The following is a 12780-nucleotide window of genomic DNA, read 5'->3' as shown; positions in this document are numbered from 1 at the left end:
CTCCCTGCGCTTCCTGCCGGCTGGAGTGTGGGAGGCGGGGCATCCGGGTCCCCTGGCGGCTGCTTCAGGCCCTGGAGCTCTGCTGAGGCGCCCCTGCCAGAAATAGGAGGTGAGGCCGCCGAGTCTGCAGCTGGAGCCTGCGCGTTGACACATCCCCTTCCCCAAAGCCCCCCCACCATGTTGTCAGAGGGCTGGGGAAGGAATTCCAGTTCGTAATGAACACTTTCACTTTTCAGCCGCCGACTCCTGGGGTTGACAGCCCGGGTGATCGGCGCCCAGGCCTGCGGCGCCTCCTGCATTCCCCTCAGGCCCGGCGCAGCGGTTCGGTTCTCATAGTAGCCGGGTTCACCCGGACCAGCTGCGCGCGCGGCCTCTGCCAGCTGCGTTCCTGCGCTCCCCCCCACCCCCGGGGTTGTAGCTGAAGCTTCGGCCGCGGGGATCTGGCCTCCCGCCGTCACCTCATCCCCCTAAGGAAGACTCTCAGAGACTTCCAGGGTGGCATCCTTCTGCTGGGACGCCTTGAAGTCCTCCTGGGGCAGGTGCAGCAGGGGGAGGGTGCTGTGCATCCAGCAAAGGAGAGAAAATAGGAGGGTGGGTTGTCATGCTCGGCTGATGTTTGATATTGGTGTTTTCGGTTTTCTGTTTATGAAGTGGGTAAAGGACATGTGTTTTTCTTCTGGAACCATGCCTTTTTTGCACTGTTTATTTTAATTTTCCTTTGACCCCATTATCCATTCTTCCTCAACAAGCATGACTTTCATTTGTTTTTGTTTGCACCCTTATCCTTTAAAATCAGTTTCTCAGGTTTTGCCTCGAAGTTCTGTACGTGTCCTCCAAGTGAGATGAGAAGTAAAGCCTTGTATTTCTTTTCTTAGTGATTATATTCATGAAGCTTGACTTTTAACATGAACAAGTCTTTACAAGAATTTTAAAATTGTTTATTTAAGGTGTGAATTTAAAACTTCAGTCATGGAGTTAGCCCACAGTTTATTGCTCAATGAAGAAGCTTTGGCTCAAATCACTGAAGCAAAGAGACCAGTTTTTATCTTTGAATGGTTGCGATTTCTTGATAAAGTCTTGGTTGCTGCCAACAAGGTATGGTATTGCTTTTTATCTAGTTGAGTTAGCATATGTAAAGAATATTATGTGTAAATGATTTGTAAGAAAGCACATTATGTTTTGGAGGTTGTGGGTCACTTGAGAATATTACACTGTAGTAAAAATTTCTTGTCTGTCCTTTTTCTATCCTGTGGCAAAACTGAAACCTCATTTAAATCCAGCTTATTGCTTGGATAGAGGCTTTATATTTCTTCCTGGACATTTAAATTTGAGTGGAGAAAAAGAAGATCATGTGACTGCTATCACCTTAAATTCATTATCTCCCACATCAAGCGGTCCCTTAGTGCTGTGTAGCAGTTTCAGTATCTTCACTTGTCTCTCTGAAGCTGCTGCTGCTAAGTTGCTTCAGTCGTGTCCGACTCCTAGCGACCCCATGGACTGCAACCTACAAGGCTCCTCTGTCCATGGTATCTTCCAGGCAAGAGTACTGGAGTGGGTTGCCATTGCCTTCTCTGTCTCTCTGAAGAGTTAGCCTTTTTTTTTTTTTTTTCCTTTCCTTCACAGTCTTTTCATCCAAATTACTTTTCAATATTTGTGTGTTTTACTCTCCGTTTTTAAAATTAGATGCTGTGTTTAAAATTAGGAACTCAAACATCTGATAATCTTTTACTGTCTGCTCAAATTTAAGAGGGAAGGGGATGTGTGTATACCTATAGCTGATTCATGTTGAAGTTTGACAGAAAACAACAAAATTCTGTAAAGCAATTATCCTTCAATTAAAAAATAAATAGATTTTAAAAATAAAATTTAAGAGGGAGTAATAAAAGTTTGCTGGGCAGAGTGACGTTTGTTAACTGTGTTTTGTCATACTGGTCCAGTTCTTTGAGGAACTCTTTATAGGTTTCTCTGGGCTAGTCATTCCCCACAAGAGCCTTTTTTACTTTAAAGTGTCCTGAGGTATATGACTCGCTGCCTAGGTTCTAGGATTTGGTGGAGAAAGCTGGGGACTTCAGCATTCAGTATGTTAACTTTTACTTAGTTCCCCTGTAGTCAGCGTAGTTTTCGCAGCCCACAATTGTGCCTGAGCTTGCGAAGTCCAGAATGAAGGAGAGAGATATGAGAGTCTTACAGCTTCTTAAATAGACTCTCAATCATTCCCTTCACTTCTAGGTACAGCTTTATTCTCTCCTCCTTGAGAACCTTGATGCCTCAAAACAAAAGCCACAACATACATGAGCTCTTAGGGGGTTCTGTATTGGAAGTTGGGTATCTTCTAGCTTTCCCTATTGAGTATCGCTGGCTTCTATATTTTGAATTCATTCTTTGTTTTCTTTGCCCTTGTGTACTTGTACTTTTTCATTACTTATTTATTTCTTTGATTACCCTGGAGTATACTTTAGTTTCTGTAGAGACAGAATTAATGCATGGATTCATTACAGTCTTTAACTAAAAGTTCCTATTTTCTCTTAAACTCACTCCATCTGAGTATGGTTGCCTCCATTTCACTGAAACAGATCTTCTTTTGCCAAAACCAATGGTCCGTATTCTGTCTTAATGGACCCATCAGCAACTTTTCACCTAGCTGATCCTCTGTCTTGAAATACTTGAAACATTTTTTATTTTGTTGTGAAATTGAAAAATAAAAGGAGTATGTAAAAAGTTATCCAAATTGTGAAGCATGATAATATGAACCTCTGTGCTCCCTTCACTCACATTAAAAAATAAATTGTTAACAATATTGTTGATGCACCATTGGTGTGAAGCTTTTCCTATTTGTGGTTCCTAAGAAACTGTTTGCTTTTAGTTCTTGTCCAACTTCACTAGTTACTCCTTCTCTTTTGCTGGCTGTTTCTCAGTCCTGGGCACAGTTTTGTTTGTTTGTTTGTTTTTTTAAATACATTTTATTCCTTCAATGACACTATCTAATGCCATGACTTTTACTACCATCTACATAGTAATGATTCCCAGATATCTTAAGTACCTGCTCCACCTCCACCTCTTGGATATCTAAATGGCATCTCAAAGTTAAAACTAAATTATTGATTTAACCCTCCCAAACCTGCCCTTTCCCCAGTACTTTCTATCCGGAAATGACCATTTCATCCTTCTGGTTGCTCAAATCATAAACCTTAGAGTCATTCTTCACTTCCCTTTTTTTCTCAAACTTCACATCATGTTTCTCAGCAATTCATATTGGTTCTATCCCCTGTATATGTCCAGAATTTAATTATTTCTCATTATTTCCATTGTTACCGCCCTCATTTCTTATTGAATTTTTGCCACAACTTCTTAAGTGCTCACCATGCCTCTAACCATGTACATATGTAGAGTATCCTCAGCTCAGTAGTCAGAATGAGCCTGTTAGAACATTTAATCATGTCCCTCCTCTGCTTCAAACTCTCAGAATAAAATACAGAGTTCTTACAGTGGTGTCTGAGGCACTGCATGACCTGGTCCCGTCTACTGTTCTGACTTCATCCCCTGCTGCTTCCTCTGTCTTATTCTGCTCCAGCCACACTGACTTCTCTGTCCTCAAGCATGCTGAGCAAGGCCTTTGCATTTGTTTCCTGCCAGGAATGTTCTTCTCCCAGATATCTGCATAACTCACACCTTGATTTCTCTTCAGGTTGCCTTTTTCTTACTAGTCTCTATAAAACAGTAAGAAGTTACACTGATCACATTTATTTGTAAACACTCTTTCTCCCCACTAGAATGTAAACTTCTTGACTGCAGAGGCTTTGTCTATTGTGGTCACTCTTGCTCGCCAGTACCTAGAATAGGCATTGTGCATGTACGTGCACAATAAATATTCCTTTAATGAGTGAATGAATTCTCAGCATTGATTATGAGTAAATCTGAATATTTTTTGTTTCCTAGGGCTCTTCAGAGTTTCTTTTGGTTTCCTTTACCCAGCTATATAGCTTTGTGAGATACTGACTTTGCTTTTACAGGGGACCTCAGCTGAGTTCTAAGACATTAATTGTCCATACACTTAATATTTTACATCCTTTGATTGTTTTATTTTTTAATAAGCCAGTGTGGAAACTTTTTGGGTATAGAGTAGTCACTTTTACTGATAGCTAACTTTGTGGAATTGGAGAAGAATGAAGGAGAATATTTAATCTCCTTTAAATTTAAACAGAACAACCTTTTGTTGACTAAAAGATAAAATTATGTATGAGAAGAAAACTGATGTTCTTTTTTTTTTTTTTCTTAACAGACTGATGTAAAGGAAAAACAGAAAAAACTTGTTGAACAATTAACTGGATTAATAAGTAGTTCACCTGGACCACCTACGCGAAAATTGTTAGCTAAAAACCTTGCAGCCCTTTATAGCATTGGGGATACTTTCACTGTTTTTCAAACACTTGATAAATGTAATGACATCATCAGAAGTAAAGACGACACAGCAGCCTACTTACCAACAAAATTGTAAGTACTCACTTCGAAATTAACCCTTGAAACTTGTTTTTTTTCAGAGTAATTTATCTCAATAAGGGAAGGGCAACCCACTCCAGTGTTGTTGCCTGGAGAATTCTATGGACAGAGGAAGCTGGTGGGCTACAGTCCATAGGGTCGCAAAAGAGTCAGACATGACTGAGCGACTAATACTTACACTTTGTCTTAATGAAGGGCTGCTGATCTTAAAGATTCCCAGGTAGATGGAGCCTGGGTCATGCTGTTGACAGTAAAAGCTCTAAGTAGGTCTGGGGAAGGAGTTCTATTTCAACATATGCTCCACTGTCCCTGGCACTTGTAGCAAACTACAGAGAATTGGTTTGATGTCAGCAATTTGCACAGGGGTCTCTGGTACTTTTGAAGGAAATGATATATATTCTTGGCTGGGATGGAAAGAAAAGATTTTCTAGGTGATGAGATTGATGCAGGAACAGACAAACTATAGCCCCCAGGTCAAATCCAGCTTGCCACCTATTTTGTAAATAAAATTTTATTAGAATGCAGACATGCTCCCTCATTTAGTAGCTGATTTCATGCCAAAGTGGCAGAGTTGAGTACCTGAGACAGAGGCCACTTCCCTGGGAGCTCAGCTGGTAAAGAATCCACCTGCAATGCAGGAGTGAAAAGGTGAAAGTTAGTTGCAAAATCATGTCCGACTTTTTGCATTTCAATGGACTGCAGCCTGTCCTTCTCCTCTGTCCTTGAAATTCTCCAGGCAAGATTACTGGAGTGGTTTGCCATTTCCTTCTCCAAGGGATCGTCCCAACCCAGGGATCGAACTTGGGTTTCCTACATGGCAGGCAGATTCTTTACCAACTGAGCCACTAGGGAATGCAGGAGACCCTGGTTCAATTCCTGGGTTGGGAAGATCCACTGGAGAAGGGATAGACTACCCACTCCAGTATTCTTGGGCTTCCCTCGTGTCTCAGGCAGTAAAGAATCTGCCTGCAATGTGGGAGACCTGGGTTCAATCCCTGGGTCAGGAAGATCCCCTGGAGAAGGGAATGGCTGGCTACCCACTCCAATATTCTTGCCTGGAGAACTCCATGGACAGAGGAGCCTGGCAGGCTGCAGTCTGAGCAACTTTCACTTTCACTTTATTGACTCCTAAGTTAAGGACTTAACCCAACTCCAAGCTCATGCTTGTGGTTTGGATCTAGGGCAGATATTTTCAGAGGAGGTCTTGAGGATAATGGCCTTAGGGATGCACCTTGTGAAAATCAGCAGTTAGGATTGCATTAAGGATGCATTAAGAAAATCAGCAGTTACAGTACAGTGAGGGGTGCTGTGGGAGGGAAAGTAACACCTGAATAAACTCGGCTGTGGTGTGAGAGGAGAGCAGTGTCAATGAAGGCTTCTCAAAAAAGCGCCAAAGAAGAACCATCAAGGAAGGCCATATGGAAATGAGTCAAGTAGGGGGTTAAGATGGGGAAAGGGGAAGATGGATGTGATGGGTTAGGGACCAGCAAGTATTATGGAAAGGGCCAGGGAGTAAATAGATTTGGATTTGTTGAATATCTCTGTTGCAGCTACTCAGCTCTGCCATAGACAGTATGTAAATAAATGAGTACAGCTGTATACCAATAAAACTATTTACAGCAACAGGTGGCAGACTGGATGATGGGCCAGATTTGGCCTGCAGACTGTGTTTCCCAACCTATTTTCTGGACAAAGGAAACTTACAACTGGAAACAGAGCTGGCTTATTTATACCTTATTTCCAGTACAGAATAGTGGAGGGGACAAGTTCAGGAGAAGATGATGAATCCAGTTCTGGACGTGCTGAGTTTGAGCCCACGTGACAGTGTGTAGTAGGCAGTTGGAAATCCTGGTCTGGGTTTCAGAGACCTGAGCTGAGAATGTTGTTTTGGTGAGTAGAGAGAGAATGGAGATTTGGGAGTAGGCTGAAACTGCGTTCTGGATAAAGTTACCTAGGAAGGGTGTATTACTGGTTTGAGAGGAAAAGATGCCAAGGATACACCTTCACAACACCAACATTCAAGGAGCTAGGACCAGTATAACAGCTTACAGAGGAAATGGGGAAACTATTCCGAACTTGGACACTAGTGTTTAGGTCTGTTTTCAACTACATAGGTATGCTGTGATTAAATTTTGTGTTTTTTTGGGATGCATATGGATCTTAAAAGTGTTTTCCAGTTTATTCTGGAGTTTGGAGGTATGTTCATCATTTTCTGATTTAATTCTCCATTACTTAGCAAATCCACACATGATTTTATAGTTCTGATAAAGCAGAATTTATTGTATATTACTTATTACTCATATGTATTTCCAGTGGATTCATGAGTTATATTTAGGAATTCCATAATATATTCTGGCAAATGACCTCAGACATTTTTAGCTTTGTTTTCAGCCTATAGAGTATTGAAAAAAGCATGGGATTTGGAGTCGAAGAGGTGAAGATCGAGTCTCTGATTCTACTGTTTGTTGCTTGTAGGATAGTAAACTAAATTTATTTAATCACTCTCAGCCTCAGAGTAACTTGTTTAGGACACATAGCTTTTGTGTGGCAGGTCCTAGGATTTAGACACAGATTTGCCAGACCCCAAAGGATACATACAGATTCACTTGCAATGCAGGAGACGCAGTTTGGATCCCTTGGTTGGGAAGATCCCCTGGAGAAGGATATGGCAACCTACTTCAGTATTCTTGCCTAGGAAATCCCTTGGACGGAGGAGCCTGGCAGGCTACAGTCCATGGGGTTGCAAAAGAGTCAGACAGGACTTAGCAACTAAATAACAACAACAAAAGGAAAGCTTGGGTTTCTTTCCAAAGGACGAGTATGATTTATTATATGAATATATGTTTATTCTCTTACTTTTCTGACAAGAATACAGTTTGATTAACCATAGTATTTGTTAACAATTATAAAGAATAAGCAAGGCATTTTTTTCTAAAAAATTTTTAATTGAAATATACTTGGTTTGCAATATTGTGTTAGTTTCAGGTATACAACAAAGTGATTTAGTTTTATATATGTATATATTTTTAGATTACCTTCCACTAGAGGTTATTATAAGATATTGAATATAGTCCCCTTTGTTGAACAGTAAATCCTTATTGCTTATCTATTTTATGTATAGTAGTTTGTATCTGCTGATCCCACACTCCTAATTTATCCCTGCACTCCTCATCCCCTTCGGTAACCGTTAAGTTTGTTTTCTATGTCTCTTAGTCTCTTTTGTTTTGTATATAGATTCATTTGTATTATCTTTTAGATCCCACAAATAAGTGATATCAAATAATTGTTTTTCTCAGACTGGCTTTTTCACTCTGTATGATATTCTCTGGGTCCGTCCATGTTGCTGTAAATGGCAGTATTTCATTCTTTTTTATGGCTAAGTAATATTCAATTGTATATATACACACCACATCTTCTTGAGCTAGCATCTGTTTGTTGCCATCTGTGCCATCTGTTAGTGGGCATTTGGGTTGTTTTCATGTCTTGGCTATTGTAAGTAGTGCTGCTGTGAACACTGGGGTGCATGTGTATTTTTGAATTAAAGAGTTTTTGTTTTTTGAGGATATATGCCCAGAAATGGGATTGCTGAATCATATGGCAGCTGTATTTTCACTTTTTTGAGGAATCTCAATATCAATACTCTTTCTCATAGTGGCTACACCAGTTTACATTCCCACCAACAGTGTAGGAAGGTTCCCTTTTCCCTACACCCTCTCCAGCAGGGCTTCCCTGGTGGCTCAGAGGTTAAAGCGTCTGCCTACAAAGCAGGAGACTTGTGTTTGATCCCTGGGTCGGGAAGATCCTCTGGAGAAGGAAATGGCTAACCCACTCCAGTACTCTTGCCTGGAGAATCCCATGGACAGAGGAGCCTGGTGGGCTACAGTCCACAGGGTGGCAAAGAGTCGGACACGACTGAGCGACTTCACTTCACTTCACTCCAGCATTTATTATTTATAGATTTTTTTATGATAGTCGGTAATCAATAAGGTGTTACTGAAAGTTTAAAATTTGTGAACAAAAATGTCCTGGTCAAATAAAATTGATTTCTGAAAATAAAAAAATGACAAAATTATTCTGAAAATAAAAAAATGACAAAATTATTGATCTAAACAGTGACTGATGAAAATGTCACTTCTTACAGGGCTGCAGTGGCTTGTGTTGGAGCATTTTATGAAAAAATGGGGAGAATGTTAGGCAGTGCATTTCCAGAAACAGTGAATAATCTTTTGAAATCTCTGAAGAGTGCAGAGGTAAGTTTTACGAGTATTAAATGTTTTGCTTGTGGTGGGAGTTAGGTATTAGTTAAAACTTATGTTTGCCTTTTTTCTGTTAAGTGCATTACTCATATGGCGTACCAAGAGGGTAATTTAAAATTATTACTTGTAAAAAATATCACTTGCCCCTTGTTTTAATGCACAATTCCTCATATTTCAAGGAGAAAGGAAATAATGCTTTTCCTTAACAAAGAAGAGGTTTACATTAACCCCAGGGATATTTTTATAGTGCCATGTTATTTTTTTGTACCATAGCTAATGTATTAGTTTTCTAGGGCTGCCTTAATAAATTATCACAGAATGGATGGCTTAAAACAACAGAAATCTATTGTGTCCCAATTCTGGAAGTTTAAGTCTGAAAGCAAGGTATGAGCAGGGCCATTTTCCCTCTGATGACTCTTGGGAATAATCCTTCCTTGCCTTCTTAGCTTCTCGTTGTTACTGGCAGTCCTTGGCATTTGGGTATTCCTGGGTTTGCAGATATATCTCTCGTGTCTCGATCTCTGCTGTCATACCATGTTCTACCAATGCATCTGGTTCTGTGTCCAAATTCTCATAGTATAAGGGTACCAGTCATCGAATTAGGGTTCACCCTGATCTAGAATGACTTCATCTTTACTTGATTTCGTTTCTCAGTCTCAGTTCAGTCGCTCAGTTGTGTCCGACTCTTTGCAACCCCATGGACTGCAGCATGCCAGGCTTCCCTGTCCGTCACCAACTCTGGGAGTTTACTCAAACTCATGCCCATCATGTCGGTGATGCCATCCAACCATCTCATCCTCTGTCGTCCCCTTTTCCTCTCACCTTCAGTCTTTCCCAGTATCAGGATCTTTTCAGATGAGTCAGTTCTTTGCATCAGGTGACCACTCTATTGGAGTTTCAGCTTCAACATCAGCCCTTCCAGTGAATATTCAGGACTGATCTCCTTTAGGATGGACTGGCTGGATCTCCTTGCAGTCCAAGGGACTCTCAAGAGTCTTCTCTAACACCACAGTTCAAAAACATCAATTCTTTGGCGCTCAACTTTCTTTATAGTCCAACTCTCACATCCATACATGACTACTGGAAAAACCATAGCTTTGACTAGATGGACTTTTGTTGGTTAAGTAATGTCTCTGCATTTTAATATGCTGTCTAGGTTGGTGATAACGTTCCTTCCAAGGAGTAAGCGTCTTTTAATTTTACGGCTGCAATCACCATCTGCAGTGATTATGGAGCCCCCCAAAATAAAGGTCTCTCACTGTTTCCACTGTTGTCCTGTCTATTTGCCATGAAGTGATGGGACCAGTTGCCATGATCTTAGTTTTCTGAATGTTGAGTTTTAAGCCAACTTTTTCACTCTCCTCTTTCACTTTCATCAAGAGGCTCTTTAGTTCTTCTTTGCTTTCTGCCATAAGGGTGGTGTCATCTGCATATCTGAGGTTATTGATATTTCTCCTGGCAATCTTGATCCCAGCTTGTGCTTCATCCAGTCCAACATTTCTCATGATGTACTCTGCATATAAGTTAAATAAGCACGGTGACAATATATAGCCTTGAGGTACTCCTTTTCCTATTTGGAACCAGTCTGTTGTTCCATGTCTAGTTCTAATTGTTGCTTCCAGACCTGCATACAGATTTCTCAGGAGGCAGGTCAGATGGTCTGGTATTCCCATCTCTTTCAGAATTTTCCACACTTTGTAGTGATCCACACAATCAAAGGCTTTGGTGTGGCCAGTAAAGTAGAAACAGATGTTTTTTTTTTGAACTCTCTTGCTTTTTCGATGATCCAGTGGATGTTGGCAATTTGATCTCTGGTTCCTCTGACTTTTCTAAAACCAGCTTAAACATCTGGAAGTTCACGGTTCACATACTGTTGAAGCCTGGCTTGGAGAATTTTGAGCATTACTTTGCTAGCGTGTGAGATGAGTGTAATTATGTGGTAGTTTGAGCATTCTTTGGCTTTGCCTTTCTTTGGGATTGAATGAAAACTGACCTTTTCCAGCCCTGTGGCCACTGCTGAGTTTTGCAAATTTGCTGGCATATTTAGTGTAGCACTTTCACAGCATCATCTTTTAGGATTTGAAATAGCTTGACTGGAATTCCATCACCTCCACTAGCTTTGCTTGTAGTGATGCTTCCTAAGGTTATCTGGGAACCTTACTTCCAAATAAAGTCATGTTTACAGGTAACAAGGCATAGGACTGATCTTGTCTTTTGGCAGGACAGTATTCAATCCATAGCAGCTAATATGATATGAGTTCTGTTTTGTTATTTCAATTTGTCATTACTTCTGAAAATTCTTTGTTCAGTTGGGGTTAACTAAAAATAGACCAAACACTGGTCTCATAGTCTAATTCTTTATCTAGGAAAACTAAAGGTTTCTTGGACAATACCTCTTCTAAGAACTCTTTGTCTATTTGTTTATTAAGCAAGAATTGAGGCCATATTCTCAGGCATTAGGCTTATAAAGATGAATAAGATCTACCACTCGACCTCAAAAAGCTTATGATCTAGTGAAAGAGATCTATATTTAAATCAGTATACTAGGAATCAAACACTGTAACAGTGCAAAAACAACAGTTCAATTTTAGTCCCAATAATTTCATAGTTTGGAATATATCTGAGAAGTTTTAAAACTGTGTTGGGTATTTTATTCCTCTTTTAGATGCTTTACATTACCTACGTACTTTTTGTAACTTTTTACATTCTGAAAGTTGGGATCCTTGAGAGATTATTATATTGAAGCTTTTGAATTTTTCATGTTCTCATTATTTGCACTTCAACAGGTCCTGGAAACATTAGAATATGTTTACTTATTGTAACATAATTTCTCAGGTATTATCTTGTTGAAGTTAATAATTATTTTTACTTTTTAGATACATTTTAGAATACTTTTCATTTTTCATTACTTACTATTTATGTTTAGCGTTAAGGCCATTAGGCCAGAGAAGTTTTGTGTATTGGTGTGTTCTTATTTAAATGTGGAATTTTCTGTATGTTCATGTGTAGTCTCAGGGGCGAAGTGAAATCTTAATGAGTCTACAGAAAGTTCTGAATGGACTGGGTGGTGCAGCAGCTTCCTGTCATCGTGATATTTACAAGAATGCCAGGTCCCTCTTAACTGACAGGTCAATGGCTGTTCGATGTGCAGTTGCCAAGGTTGGTTCTCAGCTGGTTTATAACATTGCTTATTAACCTGCTTGCTCTTAAATAATCAATGATTTTTTTTTCTTTGTTTTAAAATATGGTATGATTTTTGTTCCCATGGATTAGTTTCATTTCATTTTCTAGAGGCATATATAGGAGAGAATAACATTGTATGTGCTTTTTTTGCCCTGGCTTCTTTCACTCAGCATAATTACTTTAAGATTTGTCAGTGTTGTTACATGTATCGATAGTTCATTCCTTTTTATTGCTGAGTAGTATTTCATTGTATGGGTGTACCACAATTGGTGTGTTCCTTCATCTGTTGTAAGTATTCAGGTTGCTTCCAATTTTGGCTATTACAGAAAAAGCTACTGTGAACATCTGTGTACTAGTTTTTGTATAGACAACATGCTTTTCTTTCACATGGATAAATACCTGGGAGTTGTATGATTGGATCATATTCTAGATTTACATTTAATTTTTGGGGAAGTTCCCAAGTTTTCCAAAGTATTATGAGATTTCCTCTTTCTCCATGTCCTTATCAACATTGAGTATTGCCAGTCTTTTAACTTTTAACCATTCTTATAGATATGTACAGGTATCTCATTGTGGCTTTAATTTGCATTTCTACACTAATGGTGATCATATTTTAGGTGCCTGTTTGCTATTCATATCTTTGATAAAGAGTCTATTCAAAAATTTTTGCATTGTTTTATTTATTTGTTTTCTTATTTGTTGAGTTTGGAGAGTACTTTGTAGGTTCTTTATATATTTCTTTATCACAAAGGTGATTTGCAAATATTTTCTCCCACCCCATGGTCTGTCTTTTCATTCCCTAAATCATTCCTTTCTAAGAAGAGAAGTTTTGAATTTTGTCCAA

General features: G+C 39.5%; 1 protein-coding gene across 1 annotated transcript in view; it reads left to right on the top strand.

Annotated features, from left to right (window-relative positions):
- The first annotated feature begins 25 nt into the window (after positions 1 to 25).
- The window catches only part of HEATR5B (HEAT repeat containing 5B), a 94908-nt gene continuing 82153 nt past the window's right edge, over positions 26 to 12780 (top strand). Inside the window, exons 1-5 of the mRNA XM_043468326.1 lie at positions 26 to 109; positions 948 to 1095; positions 4280 to 4491; positions 8639 to 8747; positions 11763 to 11912. Of these exons, the coding sequence (XP_043324261.1) occupies positions 970 to 1095; positions 4280 to 4491; positions 8639 to 8747; positions 11763 to 11912 (597 nt within the window). The 5' untranslated portion in view covers positions 26 to 109; positions 948 to 969. The remainder of the gene's footprint in view (positions 110 to 947; positions 1096 to 4279; positions 4492 to 8638; positions 8748 to 11762; positions 11913 to 12780) is intronic.

This window comes from Cervus canadensis, chromosome 5 (assembly GCF_019320065.1).
Source record: "Cervus canadensis isolate Bull #8, Minnesota chromosome 5, ASM1932006v1, whole genome shotgun sequence".
In the NCBI taxonomy this organism is placed as follows: Eukaryota; Metazoa; Chordata; class Mammalia; order Artiodactyla; family Cervidae; genus Cervus; species Cervus canadensis.
The sequence above is the reverse complement of the archived record's forward strand: the minus strand, read 5'-3'. Positions and strand labels throughout refer to the sequence as shown.